Below are 18,509 nucleotides of genomic sequence, written 5' to 3' on the forward strand. Positions count from 1 at the left end.
TCTCGTGGTAAGTTTGCACTAGCAGTCGATCAATACAAATACCACAAAAAAGCAGTCATCAGCTAGCTTGGTAAACATGCTACCAGTCTACCACACCCGTAGGACCTGCCATGGTTGGCTCTTTTTTTTTAACAAAGCAAGGCACCTAGAAGGTGCCCAATTTCCATTGACAGCTTAAAGAGTCATTACAAAGTTACAAAAACATCACAAAAACTGCACAGAGAACAGCATAATTCACACAGTTACAAAAAAAATTACCGCCTTGTAGAAAGATTCTAGACAGAGTTGGCGTTCGTAAGCAGAGACATGAGGAGGCAGCCAGAGTCAATTTCAGCAGCAGGAGCGATGGCAACAGCAGAACGGTCCCCCTGATATACCTCCGTAGTTGTCGCAGTCAGATAGCCCACGGTACCGCCTTTCCACCCACGGTAATGCCCAACTGCCCGCCGCCGCTGCCCCGCTGCGCCTACCATCAATCAATCAGAGAAAAACACGTGTTATCAGTCGGAGCACAATCAAGCGGCGACCTTCCAGAGCGACAAGAACATTCCTCTAAAAAAAGTGAAAAAGCTGCAATCCTGTGTGCTGAAGCACCAAGTATACCCTGAATCCAACAAACTCCAAGAGCCATTCCAGGCCATGGCGCCTCTGCAGAGCTCCTCAACTAGTCAATCGTGCCTAGTATTTATCTGCACATGGAGAGCCCGCAGGCACCTCTATAAAAGTGCATCGCCCTTGCTGCCCACGCACACTGAAGATCTCCCCGATCGATCCTCGCATTCAGCTTGTCACTCTCTGTCTTTCTTGTAGCTCGGCTCAGTTGTTCTGTTCCCTGCAAGCCGCGACCGATCCATGTCGAGCCTGATAGATATTTGGACGGTGGAGGTGGACAGGATCCGGGCCATGAGGAGAACGGTGGAGCCGTTCAGACCCACGGCTTCGCCCGGCGCACAAGAAGCCGGCCACGTAGCTCAGCCGTCCGGCGACGGAGCCAAGGATCAGGCTGCTGGTGCTGGCTCGCCGGCGTCGCCGGTGCTCGTCCGGGAGGACGCCTTCTTGTCCATCCTGGTTGATTGTTTCGGTCAGTAGATTGCACCGGTCGAACGCTATGCAGCAACACGTTCCTAAGCTCTAGCTAGGTGCAACGCAACTGAAGTGTCTTTCGTGATTGCTGTAGCCTGCTGAATTATCAAGTTCGGCGGCTTCTGAATGTCTCTGTTACAATACAAATCAACGCCTATCTCCAGTCAGGTCCGTTTTCATGATGGTCCCTAGACGGAAAAAAAGTTCATTTTCATGTGTATGTACGATCGATCGGGACGGTGCAACCAAGTGGGAGGGAGATGTGATTCATTACCACCACTCGGGCGGCTAAAGTAGTAGCGAAATATCTCTCTTCATTGAGATATTTTTGCTTCTTATACATTACCAAGAAGTCGGAGGTTTTTGGAACGGACGAGAAACTCAAACTTGACATAAAGAAATATCTCGTTTCACTGAGATATTTTGCTTCAATTCTTACCAGAAACTAAGACATGAAGTACAGAAGTTGCATCGTGTGTTAGCCAGTGCAAACGTTTTCTCTCATGTCTGAACTTCACCTGCCCATGCATACTGAACGTTTTCTCTGAACCTCAACGTTCCCGCTGCTGCTGCACCTCACAAAACGTTCCGACCTCTGGCGCGCTCCGCGGACCGCGGATCGGGCATAAACCTTGGTCAGATTCTTCGATCCCCCGGATCAAATACTACGTCCGCGTGGTGCAGGCGTGCAGCGAACCTGGACGGCACAACCATGCGGGCACGGGGCGCGGTGAGCACGTACGTGAGGGCGACGGTCCGCGTCGCCGGCCGCTGCACTTGCACCCGCCCCCGGGGCAGCCAGTAGTCACCGCGCGCGCAGCATCCTGGCAGCGGCATCTCTCTCCGGATCCGCCCGCGCGCGGAATCAATCGTACGCGCGAGGATATCCCCTCTCCACCGCGCGCGCGACGGCAGCCTCACGTTCATTAGCTTGGCCTCCGATCGCGCGTCTCGCCGCGCCGTGCGTCACATGGCAAATGCACGGCGCGGCATGGGCCTGCGCCGCAACGGACAAAGCCGATAAGCTGTGGCCGCTCGCCCGCCACTCGGCGGCACCCAAACAAAACACCGGCCCGACGTGGACCAGGCCCCGCGCGCAGTTTCCTCCACTTTTCCCACTGGCAGCAGCTCGCGAGTCGTGAGTGCCAATGGGTGCCTTCCTTCACACCTGCGAGCTGTATAAGTAGAGCCGGGCACCCAGAGTAAAAGGAACATCCACCCAACACCAACACCCAAGCAGTGAAAGAGAGGAAGCCGGAGCTACCTCAAGAGCCTTCTTTTCCAGCGAGTGTGCTGTGTACGTAGCAGAGCGAAGAGTTAGAGCAATGGCTGGGGTGGTCGGCGTCTGGTTCGCTAAGTTCGGCCGGGAGGCGGCGCCGGCGGCAGAGGCCGAGGCCGAGGTCGTCGGCCGGCGACACCAGGGCGACGGCCTGCTCGAGGTGGAGGCCGTGAAGACGGTGCAGATCCAGGAGAGGAGGAGGAGGAACAGCGCCGTCCTCGCCAACTCCGAGGACACGGTGTGCATGCTCATGGACCGCTTCGCCCCGGCCTGATGCGCCGGTGAACCGGCGGTGTCCGTCCGTACGTGTAAATTCCAGGGCACGTACGTAGGGGCGCGGGCACAAGGGAGGAGTCTATGCCTTGTGCTGTGGTTGTGTGGGTTCCTCTTGTACATAAGCTCTTTTTCATCGCTAATCGAGTGATCGTAGTAGTAGTGCTCATGCCTTTCGTTAAAAAAAGGATAATAAATAAATTATGCGGCCAGTTGAATCAACTGTATCATATCATGTACTCTTATGTATGACTGTATCCTTTGAATGGATTCGTTTGGTTTCTATGGCATCTCTGTTGCTGCTGCTTTTTCTTAGTTGGTGTTGGTGCTGCTTTTGGTGATACATTTGCTATTGTGGTTTTGTTCAATCTTTTTCCATTTCTTTCTTTTTAAGAACGACGGGGAGTTTATACTTCTTGCAGCATTTTGTCAAGAGCTGTTTATTGACAGCTGGCATGATCCAACCTATGTTTTCCGTTGTTGAACTACTCACTAAAATTGGGGGAAATGTTAATTGGCCAAATGATAAATAAGTATCGCACGAGATGCTCCAACGACAGACTCCCTCCGTCCCTAGTGTCAAAAACGTCTTACATTATGGGACGGAGTGAATAGAAGATACCACGAGGATTTGGCAACACATCGGCATCATCCCCACCCTCACCTTCGACGATCCATAGGATTGTATTGCCCCTGGAGTCGAACACTCTACTTGAACTTATATCCTACTGGAAATGGCTATTCTTTGAATGATCTGGGATGCACGAAACGCCAAGACTTTTGGGGGCGAGGACATCCATACTGCGACGACCTTCATCTTTGGTATCACCGTCTCTCCAAACAACACGATAAGGTGGTTGTTTTCTCGTGGCAACTTTACCTTTCTTCGTGCGTGAAGATGCCCTTGTAATTCACCTTGCTTCTCCAAAGAGTGGCGATGTGTTAACTTGTTTGTGTTTGGCACAAGTGCGGAAGTGCCACTCTTAAAGAAATCCATCAAAATACCAAACACAACCAAAATCGTTCAGGTGATTATCTAAAAGTTTGGTACCAGTATTCAACCTTCACAATAAAATTTTGTAAGGCCTAACCACTCATGTTACGACACTGGTGTTTGAGGGTACCCTACTTAAGAACTGGACAACCAAACCAATTTGACCAAAGACTTGGGTGCTAACTTTTTGGCCATGATGCCGAAAGGATGCATTTGGTATCTGAAATGCCGAAAATAACTGATGACGATCGAAACAAAAGTCTAGTATTTGAATAAAGCATGTATGGTTTTGACTGAAACCAAACCTGTCAGAGCTATGCACCTGTTATACAATTGTGTAAGTGCATCTAGTGCCACCCCTAGTTGGTTTTGGAGTATTGACGACAAACCTGGTTGAGGGACGAATGTGTTTGTGAGAATTGCAGGATAACACAGGTTGTAGTCCCTCATTGATTCGGTTTACCTACCGGAGATGACCCCTAAAAATGTGTGAAGACATTGAAGACAATGGTGGTCTGTGAAGATATTCACATTGAAGACTATGACATGAGAAGACATCGCATGAAGACTATGAAGCGCGAAGACTTAGTTGTTTCGTTGTTTCCTTTTCTTCTTTGTTGAGTCATAGGAACCACCGCACTGTTAAGTGGGGTCCAAGTGAACAAAGTCGGAGTGACTGAAGTGATGCTCAACCAAATCCTATGTCTTCGAGCAAAGACAAAGAGAGCAAATCTTATCCAGAGTCGGATAAGTCAGCTTTACTTGTAGCCCAAGTCAAGCTGCCGCGTGTGTTTGAAATCTGACTGTTGGAACACGTGTCAGTTCCTTAGTGACCCAGGGTCATTTCGGACAAATCAGGTCGGGTTGCCCAGTGGCTATAAATAGCCCACCCCCTACACCATAAATTGGTGGCTGCTCAGAGTTAGTGCACGGCTTTTGTCGTTTGAGAGCAACCCACCTCCGAAGCATTTGAGAGAGAGATCCTTGCGAGGACAAAGCCCAAACCACCCAGAGCCCAAAGAGTGGTTGGCATCACTGAAGTCTTTCTGTCCGCGTGATTTGAAGACTTGTTACACTTGAGGACTGTGAATCCTCCAGCCGGTTAGGCGTCGCGTTCTGAGCATCCAGGAGTCATTGTGGATTGCCGGTGAACGAAGTCTGTGAAGGTTCAGAAGTCTACCTTGAAGACTTACCAGAGTGATTGGGCGAGGACTAAGTGTCCTTAGCTCAAGGGGAATAAGGTGAAGACACGGTCTTCTAAGTTAAATCTCAGCCTCCCTAACCAGACGTACAGTTGTCATAGCAACTGGAACTGGTCCAACAAATCACTGTCCTCTCCAAGCTACTGGTTCTATCTCTTCCTTCTCTTTACTTACAGTTTGTCTTCGTGAAGTTGTTGCCTGCTTGCATTATCTGTTTGACTTCACTGAGTAACTACTTGTTCTGATTGGCTTCATACTATCTTCCATCCTGATCCATACCGCCTAGCTGCTAATAGTCTTCGTGCTTTCACTTTATTGAATACTTGTCTATGGCTTGCCTAGTGTAGTCTACCTTCCGTTGCATATCAATAGGATCATTTCTATTGTTTGTCCTCGAAACTCCCATGTTTTGAAGACTTTCATAAAAATCGCCTATTCACCCCCCTCTAGTCGATATCCAGCTCTTTCAATTGGTATCAGAGCAAGGTACTCCCTTGTTCTGTGTGATTCGATTTAACCACCTGGAGTTTTAGCTATGTCGACTGCAGGGATAATCAAAGTCTCCGCTGCGTGCCCTATCTTCGATGGCACTGAATACCCCTAATGGAAGAATAAGATGCGCATGCATCTTGAAGCCATTGATGTCGACCTCTGGTATGTCGTCAAGAACGGCGTTCCCAAGACCGGTGAAGGTGTCACCCCTGTTGATGTCAAGAAGTTCGTTCAACTGGATTCTACTGCCAAGAACATCATCTGTGGTCATCTGACCAAAGGACAGTATGGCCGTGTGAGTGCTCTGGAAACATCGAAGCTAGTCTGGGACTGGCTCTCCAAGGTAAACGAATGCGTCTCAACCCAGAGAGATCAAAGGATCAGTGTCCTTCGCAACCTCTTCAACCGCTTCAAGAGACACGACAATGAGAACGTCCAGCTCACATTTGATCGCCTCACTGATATCACAAATGAGCTTCAGGCACTCGGCGCCACTGAGATCACCAAGCATGAAATCGTCAAGACATTTCTGAGATCACTTGACAGCTCGTTTGACACCCTAGCTCTGATTATTCAAGAACGCCCTGATTTCAAGACTCTCGATCCGTCTGACATACTTGAGAGTCTCAACACACATGAGTTTCAGCTATCTGAGAAACGAGATATCTATGGTCCCAACTATGGCCGAACTCGCGCTTTGAAGGCGAAGGCTGTTTCCTCATCTGAAGAAGAATCTGATTGCAGTTCTGGTGATCCTGAAGACATTGGAAAGGAACTTGCTATGCTTGTGAAGAAGTTCCAGAAATTCACTAAGAAGAAAGGCTTCATAAAGTCTTCACGATCCAGCTCAAGAAATGATGAAGCTTCTACCCATGACCACAAGAAGAGAACATGCCACAAGTGCAAGAAACCTGGTCACTACATCTCTGAGTGTCCACAGTGGGACAATGAGAAGAAGAAGAAGAAGAAGAAGAAGAGCAAGGAATATGATTCTGAGGACAAGAAGAAGAAGAAATCCTCAAAGTCTTCTTCCAGATCTTCATCGAAGTCTTCATCACACAAGAAGAGTTCATCTGGCAAGGCTCGTGCTTTTGTTGGCAAGGAGATGGATTCAGAGGAGGAGTCTGCATCTGAGGACGCGGAGGTGGAGTCTGAGGAGGAGTACGACTCTGGCGTTGCAAGTCTGGCTCTAGCTACAGCCTACGTTGCCAAGTCCATCTTCAACACTGAAGATAATGGCTCCGTCACCAACGCTGATGCTAATGACAAGGACACTCTGCTCCTACCTACTGCTTCATGGCACGTGGTGCCAAGGTAAAATCACGCGATGCTTACTTTCAAACATCCAGTGAAGATGACTCTGATTGTGAATCCAAACCTAGCTACAAAACACTTGCTAAAATTGCAACTGAACAACAGAAAGCTATGGAACATATTCAAAAACTGTTAGACAAAAGCGATGACCTGTTGGACGCGAAAATGACCCGATCTCAGTCCTTAATTGAAGACATCAAAAATCTTCATGTTAAGTACGAGGAACTTGAAAGTCGTCATGAAACGCTCTCAACAACTCATGAAAATCTTTCCTACGATTATCTTCAAGGGAATCAAGAACTTGAGAAATTGAGAACGATTCATGAAGATCTTCAAAAGGAGAACGAGTCACTTCGTGCTCAACAGCTCAGTCCCGCTCAGGAAGGATTTGAACCACCATGTCTAAAATGCATTGAGCGTGATAACGCTACCTCTGTTGCTGAATGTTCTACTGCTGCTACTGTTGCAATATCTTCAACTGCTGATGTGGTAACTAACCCCTCTGCTGAGGATACCACTACTATTGCTGATGAAAATGCTAGGTTGAAGACATTGCTTGAGACAAGGATGTACAAAAGTCTCAAAGGGCATCAGACATTATGTGATGTCCTCAAAAAGCAGATTCTGAACCGAAACCCTACGAAAGAGGGTGTTGGGTTCGAGAGGAAAATGAATGTTGATGGTTCTTACTGGAAGCCTGAGCATTACCCCAAAACCACATGTGTTGCCGCAAAGGAACCTTCAGTGGATCCATCCAACTTATCTGGCTTCACTTGTGCTAACCCTATTATCATTGATGAATCCTTTGATGCAAACTATAAACTGTTTAAGAATCAGAATGGCGAAGTGTTTGCCAGGTATATTGGTACTAACTGCAGGAATGGGCCACCTATGAAGAAGATATGGGTACCCAAAAGTTGTCTTGAGAATCTTCCTGTGAATGTCATTATGACACCACCTGGGAAGAAGACAAACCCCAGACCAAAGGCTTCATATGGTCCAAAGGCTTCATACAGACAGAGGACTCACCTGAGTCACCCTAACGCCAATGTTTTGCAGGGAAATCATACTCAGATGTATGAATATGAGCGTGTTTCTTCAAACCGCTATGTTCATAAAACTAAGAACTTTTCTGCTTATTCATATGAGTATTATTCACCTCCTGCAAGGCTATTTGCTAGGGCTCCAAAGTCGAAGTTCTCAGATGCTGCACTTAGACTCATTGCTTCGAAGCCACCCCTGAAAATGTGGGTGGTTAAGAAAACTTAACTCTCTTTTGCAGGGAAAGGTCTCCAGCCGGAAATCAAAGGCGTCCGATGCTATTGCTGGGTACCTAAAACATCTTGTAGGGCGCAAGATAAAATGCCCAAATGGTCTTACTATGTATTTTGTTCCTGAATCTCTTGCCAATCATCCTATCAGTCCTAACCTTGATTTGAGCTTTGATAATCCTCTTGTCCGTCAAATGTTTATGCTTCACAATACTCTTGGTGAAGCCTATCCCCCTAACTGTTCTGTAGGGTATGACACCACATGCTTCAGAATGGATTATGGACAGTGGATGCACTAATCATATGACTGGTGATCAAAGTCTTCTCATGGACTCAACCTTACGTCCATCTGACAAGAGCCACATCACATTTGCTGACACTGGTAAAAGCAAGGTATTGGGTCTAGGTAGAGTTCAATCTCAAAGGATCAGCACATGGATAAAGTGATGCTTGTTGAATCCCTTGGTTTCAACTTAATGTCTGTCTCAATGCTTTGTGACTTGAACATGATTGTGATATTTGGAAAATATCTTTGCCTCGTTCTAATGGAATCTGACAAGTCTCTAGTCTTTGAAGGGTATCGGAAAGACGATTTGTACATGGTAGATTTCTCAGCAGGACCACAGCTAGCCGTATGTCTTCTAGCAAAAGCTTCAGAGTGTTGGCTCTGGCATCGGAGGCTAGGGCATGCTGGCATGAGGAACCTGTACACTCTCGCGAAGAAGAAACATGTTGTAGGCATCGAGGGCGTCAAGTTCAAGAAAGATCATCTGTGTGGTGCCTGCGAAGCTGGAAAGATGACAAGGGCCAAGCATCCCTCGAAAACAATCATGACGACATCTCAACCCTTCGAGCTGCTACACATGGACTTATTTGGCCCTACTCACTACTCTACTCTTACTACCACTGCTTGCCTCTATGGCTTCGTCATTGTTGATGATTATTCAAGATATACTTGGGTGCATATAATCCTCTACAAGAATGAAGTGCAGGATGTCTTCAGACGCTTTGCCAATCGTACCATGACGAACTATGGTGTCAAGATCAAGCATATCAGAAGTGACAACGGCACAGAGTTCAAGAACACCGGCCTCGACACTTATCTTGATACATTGGGCATCACTCATGAGTTCTCAGCTTTGTACACACCTCGGCAGAATGGCATCGTGGAGCGCAAGAACAGAACACTCATTGAGATGGCTCGGACGATGCTTGATGAATACAAGACTCCAAGAAAGTTCTGGCCCGAAGGCATTGATACTGCATGCCATGTCATCAACCGTGTTTATCTTCACAAGCTTCTGAAGAAGACTTCCTATGAACTCCTAACTGGTAAGAAGCCAAATGTCAGTTACTTCAGAGTATTTGGTGCTAGGTGCTGGATCAAGGATCCACATCACACTTCAAAATTTGCACCGAAAGCACATGAAGGTTTTATGCTTGGTTACGGAAAGGATTCGCACTCCTACAGAGTCTTCAATCTCTTTCACTATAAAGTGGTTGAAACTGTGGACGTGCGGTTCGATGAGACTAATGGCTCGCAAAGAGAGCACCTGCCAAATGTGCTAGATGAAGTTCCACCTAGTGAATCCATCAAGCTCATGGGAACTGGAGATATCATACCTTCCGAGGCTCAGACTGAAGAGGAACTTATCATTTCTGCACCTAATCAACCTGAAGACAATATTGAGCCTGAAGACAATCCTCCAAATGATGACAATGATCAGCAAGAGCGAAATCTTCGTCCAGTTCATCCTCGTGTTGCAAATGAAGTACAGATTGAGAAGATAATTGATAGCATCAATGCACTTGGTCCACTCACTTGTTCAAGAGCAACACAGCTAGCAAATTTCTGTGGGCACTTTGCATTCGTCTCAATCTCTGAACCCAAGAAAGTTGCTGAAGCCTTCATGGAACCTGAATGGATTCAAACTATGCAAGAAGAGCTTCAACAGTTTGAGCTGAACAATGTGTGGAAATTAGTCAAGCGTCCTGATCCTCGCAAGCACAACATTATAGGCACCAAATGGATATATCGCAACAAGCAAGATGAGCATGGTCAAGTTGTCAGAAACAAGGCTCGTCTTGTTGCTCAAGGATATACTCAAATAGAAGGGATTGACTTCGATGAAACGTTTGCTCCGGTGGCTAGGCTTGAAGCCATTTGCATACTGCTAGCCTATGCAAACCATCACAACATCCTTCTGTATCAAATGGATGTGAAGAGTGCCTTTCTCAATGGCAAGATTGAAGAAGAAGTATATGTTGCACAACCTCCTGGCTTTGAAGATCCAAAACATCCTGATATGGTATACAAGCTCAACAAGGCATTGTATGGCCTCAAACAAGCCCCTCGTGCGTGGTATGACACACTCAAAGACTTCCTGAAGAGCAAAGGCTTCAAACCTGGTTCACTAGATCCTACACTCTTCACGAAGACATATGATGGTGAACTGTTTGTGTGCCAAATCTATGTGGATGACATTATCTTCAGCTGCACTGACAAGAAATACAGTGATGAGTTTGGTCACATGATGCAAGAGCAATATCAGATGTCCATGATGGGCGAGCTGAAGTTCTTCCTGGGTCTTCAAATTCGTCAACAACGCAATGACATATTCATATCTCAAGAAAAATACCTCAAAGATTGCCTGAAGAAGTTTGGAATGCAAGACTGCAAAGGATACACGACGCCAATGCCAACCAAAAGTCATCTGAGTCCCAACGCCAATGGTAAAGAGTTCGATCCAAAGGTATACCGCTCTATGATTGGTTCTTTACTTTATTTATGTGCATCTAGGCCAGATATAATGCTTAGTGTTTGCATGTGTGCCCGATTCCAAGCGGCACCAAAGGAATCACATCACTTAGCTGTGAAGCGAATTCTTCGATATTTGGCTTACACCCCAACACTAGGATTATGGTATCCAAAGGGCTCAAAGTTTGATCTAGTTGGATTCTCAGATGCTGATTATGCTGGTGACAAGGTTGATCGCAAGTCTACATCAGGCACATGTCACTTTCTGGGACGATCACTTGTCTGTTGGTCTTCAAAGAAGCAGAACTGTGTGTCTCTCTCCACTGCTGAATCTGAATACATTGCTGCTGGATCTTGGTGTGCGCAACTTCTGTGGATGAAGCAAACTCTCAAGGACTATGGTATCTATCTGAAGCAAGTGCCACTCTACTATGACAATGAAAGCGCCATCAAGATTGCCAACAACCCAGTTCAGCACTCGAAGACAAAGCATATTGAAATTCGTCATCACTTTCTCAGAGATCATGTCATGAAGGAAGATATTGATATCATTCACGTCAGCACTGAAGAACAATTGGCAGATATCTTCACAAAGCCCTTGGATGAGAAAAGGTTTTGCAAGTTGCGGTGTGAGCTAAATATCTTGGAATCCTCGAATGTCCTGTGATTAGGCACACATCCTAACACTTATGCATGTTGATGACTTAGATGTGCAACACACGAAGTAATGTATACCTTCAATCAATGAAGACATACACTCTAAGTGTGAATACATTAATGCGGAATTTGACTTCGGAGCGCCACGATAATTGTGCGCCGTGTCTGGGTCTAATACTTCCTATACGGTGGGTAACGCCACCACCAAACTTTTGTTTGAAGTGTTTCTCTTGGCGTTATAATTGCAAAGTCTTCCCATTTGATTTATCTTCAACATTGATTTGCTTTCATGTTGATCTTCACTTTGATGATTTGGTCTTACTCAGATATATTCATATATTTGTGTTCTGTCCTCTACAGCATTCACTTATAGCTCTGTCTTCTCGTTTGAATCTTTTGGACTAAGTGAATGTGATCGGACCCTAACCTCTTCTATGCTTCTACCTCAAATTCTATCTATCCAAATCATATGCATTCTATTGAAACTGTCGAATGTCTTCTCTGCGTCCTTGTCAGCAGAAGATATAGAGACAAGAATTGAATCTGTTTTAAATGCTATACCATCATTGCCTGAAACCCGGAGAAGGCGGAACGACCACCCCGACAGTCTAGGCGTGCGTGGGAACATGGAACAACTTCCAATGTGTTGCATGTTCGCCACGTGTCCTTCAGATGTGAACCGCCAGGGGCACCTGCGTAATTGCGCTGTGCTGTCCCTTTCCTTATAAATACACATCTCATCGCGGTCAAAATCTTTCTCCCACATCGCCACCTCGCACAAACCCTAGCGCCACCGCTAGCTCGCGACGACGCCGGCGACGAAACGCTTAGCTGCCGCGACCTCGTCGACGCCATCCTCACGCCGGCCACGGACCTCATCTTCTCCGCCGCCGCCGTAGGTGTCCTCCGTCGCCAAGTTAGGGCACGGAAGATCGAACTGCTCGGCCTCCTCTCTACTCCGTCTAGCAGTTCTTCGTGTGGTAATTAAAACTCACTTTTACTGCCTTTTTGATCTGATAGATTCATCCTTCTTCACCAAAATCGGTTTCTAACCCCACAAACTTGGATCTATCCTATTCTGCATCTCATATCTTGCCTAGTATATTCACTTATGCTTCACAACAAGTTAGATTCCTCACTTGTACCTATTCTTGGATTCGTACAAATCTGGAACCAACTCTCACCAAATAAGTGAATGTCTTCGCGCTATGAGGTCAATATCTTCAAACTGATTTATCTTCAAAATCTTCTGAGAATGCATATGACCTCTTCCCCTTCCCTCGCATCTCTAATGCTATCACAGGTACATGTCAGTGGGAGAATCCCTTGGTTCTCATAGTCTGCATTCATTTGCAGAATTCTTACAGCTTCACGTCAATTCTCCCGAAGCCAGTTCTTGTCTGACCAGCAGACGGAAGCCTTTGACAGCTTTGAAGCCATTCAGTTTGAACTACATGGCCTCTAAAAAATCAGCAAGGAAGGGAGGCAGACGGCGCCGCGGGGGCACTTCAATGGATTTGCCTGAATATCTTTATGAGTTATACAAAACTGATCCTGAAGAGAGCTATGGTCAGCGCAAAACACGAATCCAATGGATTCGAAGATATTGGGCCGAGCAATGGTTCAAATACAGATTTGTCACCAAGGAATATGCTGAAAAGAATGCCATCAAGCGTCCTTGGGGGATATTCTCTACAAAAATCTTCAATCCAAGACCAAATCTGAAGCTATTGCTCAGGGTTTCTACCCTTGCATGGTCCGTGGACCACAACCTACTGATGCTGACCCATCGTCTCTGTTATGGTGTCGTGAAGACAGTTTGTTCAAGCGCAACTACAAGTTTGCCAAGGACTCTGTAGTAAAGAACAAGAAGAGCCTCGGATGCAACTTCAATCCTGGCCCTTCTACTCCAGGGGCTGATGGCACACGTGATGCCAATCCCAATGTCATCAGCCCCTTCAACAACTTTGATGGTCTCCTCTCCTACATCGCCGCTTAGTGGGCCACAGTGGATCAGTCTGGAGATGACGCTGATTCTGATGAAGCTCCTGCTCCGCCGAAGCCTCAAAAGCAAAAGAAACCAAAGGCTTCGAAACCTGCTGCTACACCAAGTGCTTCGCATGCGAAGCCATTGGCCGCTGCTCCTCCCGCACCAAGTATTCACTCTGAAGATCTTTCTTGTGTCTCCAAGAAGACAGAGAGGCCCCAGAAGAAAATTGTCAACAGTTCTGGACAAGCACTGACCCCAGCTGCCATTCTGCGGAACGAGAATGAAGCCATTGATCTGTCAACTGATGATGAATTTGGTGATGATGCTCTTGAGCAGCTGATTAAGAGCAAACAAGAGGCGGAGATCTTCAACGATCTGCCCCTCTTCGATGTGGACATCCTGAATAATTTCATTGATGAGTGGTTTGACCACCCAGACCTCAGTTTCGATGACCTTCAGCTTCCAATTGGCATCAGTGTCTCCTTCCATGGAGCCATTGCTCCTGAGCTGGCTCTGGCTCAGAAGATTGTTGAACTGAAGAACAAAATTGACTATGAGAAAGCCCAGTTCAAGAAACACATGGCCAAGCTCAGTGTGGCTGATGTTCAAAACTTCAAGAAGATGTTGCATGAGCTCAAGGAGGCATTTCACAAGAAACGTGAAGATGCAAAAGGTTCACGAGAGCGAATGAAACACCTTGCTGCCAAATGTGTTCAAGCTCACAATGAAGCTGAGAAGCGCAAGGCTCTTGGGCGTCAAGGCATTGACCCCAAGATGGCTGCCAAGAAGAAGAAGCCTACTGTGGCCCCAGCTGAAGCATCCAGGCGGGAAGAACCTCGCATTGTCTTCCCCGCCAGTATGACAGGCGTAAAGCCTAAGGTCCACACAGTAGCTTTGAAACTTAAGAAAACAAGGGCAGCTGAAGCCGAAGCCAGAAAGCGCAAGTCCAAGAACACCACTGACGATGCTCCACCGACCAAGAAGAGAAAGACAAAGAAGAAAGATCGGGTTGCTCCCACAGAGCCCCTTGTCGTCGAGCCAATCTCAGTTGCTCGTCCTGCGTCCGCACACCAAGAGCGTCGTTTAATAGTTCATGAGCCTGCTTTCACAGAGGCTCCTGAAGCTCAAGAAGATCCAGCTGTTGACCACACCACAGCTAAAGACATTGGTCCCCAAGACAATGTAAATGATGATGAAGTTCTTCCTCAGATTGAGCACCAAACGGTATCATCGCCTGTTCTCACGAACAGCGAACTCATCAGCATTGGTCGTCCTTTGACGCCAATTGCTCAGGATGATTCATGGGCTGATCACCCTCAAGTCTCCCCCCGTCAAGAAGAATTGCCATGTACTCCCCCAACTCAAGTCACCTCTCCGGTGCTTGATGATGACGACTTTGCGGCCCAGCCAACTCCCTCTCCACAAGCGTCGCCCACATTTCTTAGGCTTTGCAAAGGACCAAGGCCACCAGTCGCTCAGTCGAGCGTTCCAGAAGGAGAAGAGCACCACCACTCAGTATCACACCAAGTGTTTCCTGAAGCCTCTCCAACTGCGAATGTCTTAGAGTCTGAAGCCAAAGCTGCTGAAGACATTCTGGCTGCATCAGCCGATGATCAAGAAGAACCCCGTCAAGAAGAAGATCGTGTTGCTACACCCCCGTCCAACCAAGAAGTTGTTCTCTAGGAGAACGTGTCCGACCCTCCAGCTACTCAAGTGGAGGTTGATAATACTGAGGCGGCCACCAATACCAATACTGAAGCCAATGACGTTGTCATGGCTGAAGCAAATGTGGCACCTGAAGCAAATGTGGCGCCTGAAGCACATGTGGTGCCAGAGGTGAATGTGTCCCCTGAAGTCAATGTTGCACCTGAAGCCATTGTACCACTAGCAGCTCATGTCAATGACGATGCTCCTGTGCCGCCTCCAAGGCCACACACTATTGAGCTGGCATTTGATCGCGGCCAACCTGTCATGGTTCGCTGGCCTATTCTGGTTCCTCCACCTGCTCCCGGACCTCAGTTTGACTATCATGTGGAGCACAGGCCTCAGGTCCAGAAGCCAAAACCAAGGCTGCCAAGGTTTCCAGGCATTGCAACTTCACCAGGATATTTCAATGTGAATGGCTTCATTGCACACAACACCTTCTTTGACAGCGACAAGAACCCATACTCGAAGCCAAGAATTTCATCTGATCGGTTCTGGAGCTATCAGCAGCGCAGTTACTACTCTTGTGTTCTTTATGATCAAGGGCGCATCTTTCCCCATATGCGTCTAGACTGCGAAGCTATTGCTGGACTGCCCTGCTTAGAAGAAGCCCTTGATTGTTTCAGAGATGCTGGTCTGCTAAAATTCGTGACTGATAAAGAGCACTGGAACGAAGAGCTTCTGCTACAATTCTATGCCACCCTCCACATTCGCGGCTACAACAGGGATCCGAAGACATGGATCCTTGAGTGGATGACAGGCGATGTACACCACGAAGCCAAAGGTCTTGACATTATTGAGCTCACTGCCTTGCCCACTCCAGGTGAACTATATGAACCTGGTTGTCAGCTTCACCGCAATGCTTTGGAGAGCATCTTCCAGAAGCCTAAGCCAAACATGAGCCAAATGCTGAGCATGATGAAGCCACTGCCACACGACGCTGAATATCCAAGGGAATTCTTTGTTGAAGACCTGGAGTATCTGCCCCGCACTATTTATCATATTATCCGGCGAACTCTATGGCCTATCAAGGGACATTCTCCTGCAGCGAAGCTTGAAGGAGCAATGAAGACACTGGTTTTCTATATCTTCAATGGCATCAGCTTCAATGCTCAAGACTTCTTCATCAGGCAATTGGCTGCATCTGCCTCTGATCTCTTTGGTCTGAAGTTCTACGCTCCATGGGTCATGCGCCTTATCAAGCTTCACTCTGCTGTCAACTATCAGCCGTCTGCGCGCAACCATCTGATATTCTTGCCAGAGGTTGATATGTCTGTCGAAGCCATCTACCCAGAGCCTCCCAAGGAGCCAATTTATCTTCACAACGCCGATCACCAAAGCTTCACTCAACCCATTGAAGGCATTCTGGCTGCTACTCGTGTTTATCCTTTGGCTGGCAATACACGTGCACCTCATCGTGCCCATACTGAAGCCACTGAAAGCACAATTGCTCAAAGGCCTCAGAAACGTTCTCGTGTTCTCAACGACCGAGAGCTTCTCGTCGCCCTGCATCAAAAGTAGGATAAGCATCACGACTGGCTGAAGCATCAGATGCAAAGCCTCTTGGTGGATGTTAATCGCATTCGCAACCTTGCCACCAAGAATGCATTTGTCACTCATGAAACCTGTCGGAGGTCATGGAAGATTCTAACATTGCTCAGTGCTGAAGCTGATCTTCAAGACGATGGCTTCACAGAGAGATTCAAGTTTGATACCACTCCTCCCAGAAACGCTGTCTTGCGTCGGACTCCCTCACTCGAAGACTCTGAGTACTCCTCCTCCACGGCAACTGTTAATGCCAGAGTCATTGATGACGAAGATAATGCTACTTCACCACCTCCAACTTCGGCGCGTATCGACACTGCACCAAGTTCTTCTGCACCACCGAACCTCAACGATGACCCTGCTGCTTCACCTACTCCTCATGGGAACGAGTAGAGGCTCTATTTCTTCAAACCTTTTTGGTCCTTACTGACAAAAGGGGGAGAAGCATATGAGTTGATAGTCTTCAAGCGGGTCCATATGGGTGGTTGCTATACTTTTGCCAAGTGCTTACAACCCTCGCTTTTGAAACATTTGGTTCTTTGAGTTGTAACACTTAAACTTGATGGTCGTCTGCTACTTTTTCTGCTATTCTGTGATGCGACAATAAATTCCGCATGTGCGATGATAAATCCCGCATGAAGTCATTTTGCAGACGTCCATTTTTCATTATGCATGTTGTTATCCTCGTTATATCTTTTCATGCATGATGCATTGTCTTCATAAGTTGAAGAGGATCTCCACAAGTACAACCTGCCATGTGCATTTGCATTCCAAAGCAAAACCTTTATATGCACATCTTCAGGGGGAGCCTTTTGCCACTTACGAAGACAATATCTTAATCCTTTACAATTTCACATACTTTTATCCCCGTTGAAAACTTCAACCAGTTTGTCATCAATCACCAAAAAGGGGGAGATTGTAAGTGCATCTAGTGCCACCCCTAGTTGGTTTTGGAGTATTGACGACAAACCTGGTTGAGGGACTAATGTGTTTATGAGAATTGCAGGATAACACAGGTTGTAGTCCCTCATTGATTCGGTTTACCTACCAGAGATGACCCCTCAAAATGTGTGAAGACATTGAAGACAATGGTGGTCTGTGAAGATATTCACATTGAAGACTATGACATGAGAAGACATCGCATGAAGACTATGGAGCGCGAAGACTTAGTTGTTTTGTTGTTTCCTTTTCTTTTTTGTTGAGTCATAGGAACCACCGCACTGTTAAGTGGGGTCCAAGTGAACAAAGTCAGAGTGACTGAAGTGATGCTCAACCAAATCCTATGTCTTCGAGCGAAGACAATGAGAGCAAATCTTATCCAGAGTCGGATAAGTCAGCTTTACTTGTAGCCCAAGGCAAGCTGCCGCGTGTGTTTGAAATCTGACTGTTGGAACACGTGTCAGTTCCTTAGTGACCCAGTGTCATTTCGGACAAATCAGGTCGGGTTGCCCAGTGGCTATAAATAGCCCACCCCCTACACCATAAACTGGTGGCTGCTCAGAGTTAGTGCACGGCTTTTGTCGTTTGAGAGCAACCCACCTCCGAAGCATTTGAGAGAGAGAGATCCTTGCGAGGACAAAGCCCAAACCACCCAGAGCCCAAAGAGTGTTTGGCATCACTGAAGTCTTTCTGTCCGCGTGATCTGAAGACTTGTTACACTTGAGGACTGTGAATCCTCCAGCCGGTTAGGCGTCGCGTTCTGAGCATCCAAGAGTCATTGTGGATTGCCGGTGAACGAAGTCTGTGAAGGTTCGGAAGTCTACCTTGAAGACTTACCAAAGTGATTGGGCGAGGACTAAGTGTCCTTAGCTCAAGGGGAATAAGGTGAAGACGCGGTCTTCTGAGTTAAATCTCAGCCTCCCTAACCAGACGTACAGTTGTCATAGCAACTGAAACTGGTCCAACAAATCACTGTCCTCTCCAAGCTACTGGTTCTATCTCTTCCTT

General features: G+C 47.0%; 1 protein-coding gene across 1 annotated transcript; it reads left to right on the forward strand.

Annotated features, from left to right (window-relative positions):
* The first annotated feature begins 2,228 nt into the window (after positions 1 to 2,228).
* Positions 2,229 to 2,920, forward strand: LOC109779480 (uncharacterized). Its single transcript, XM_020338105.4, has one exon. It carries the CDS (start codon positions 2,409 to 2,411, stop codon positions 2,634 to 2,636), a length of 228 nt encoding a protein of 75 aa, XP_020193694.1. The 5' UTR covers positions 2,229 to 2,408; the 3' UTR covers positions 2,637 to 2,920.
* Positions 2,921 to 18,509: the final 15,589 nt, after the last annotated feature.

Source organism: Aegilops tauschii, chromosome 5, assembly GCF_002575655.3.
Source record: "Aegilops tauschii subsp. strangulata cultivar AL8/78 chromosome 5, Aet v6.0, whole genome shotgun sequence".
Classification (NCBI taxonomy): domain Eukaryota; kingdom Viridiplantae; phylum Streptophyta; class Magnoliopsida; order Poales; family Poaceae; genus Aegilops; species Aegilops tauschii.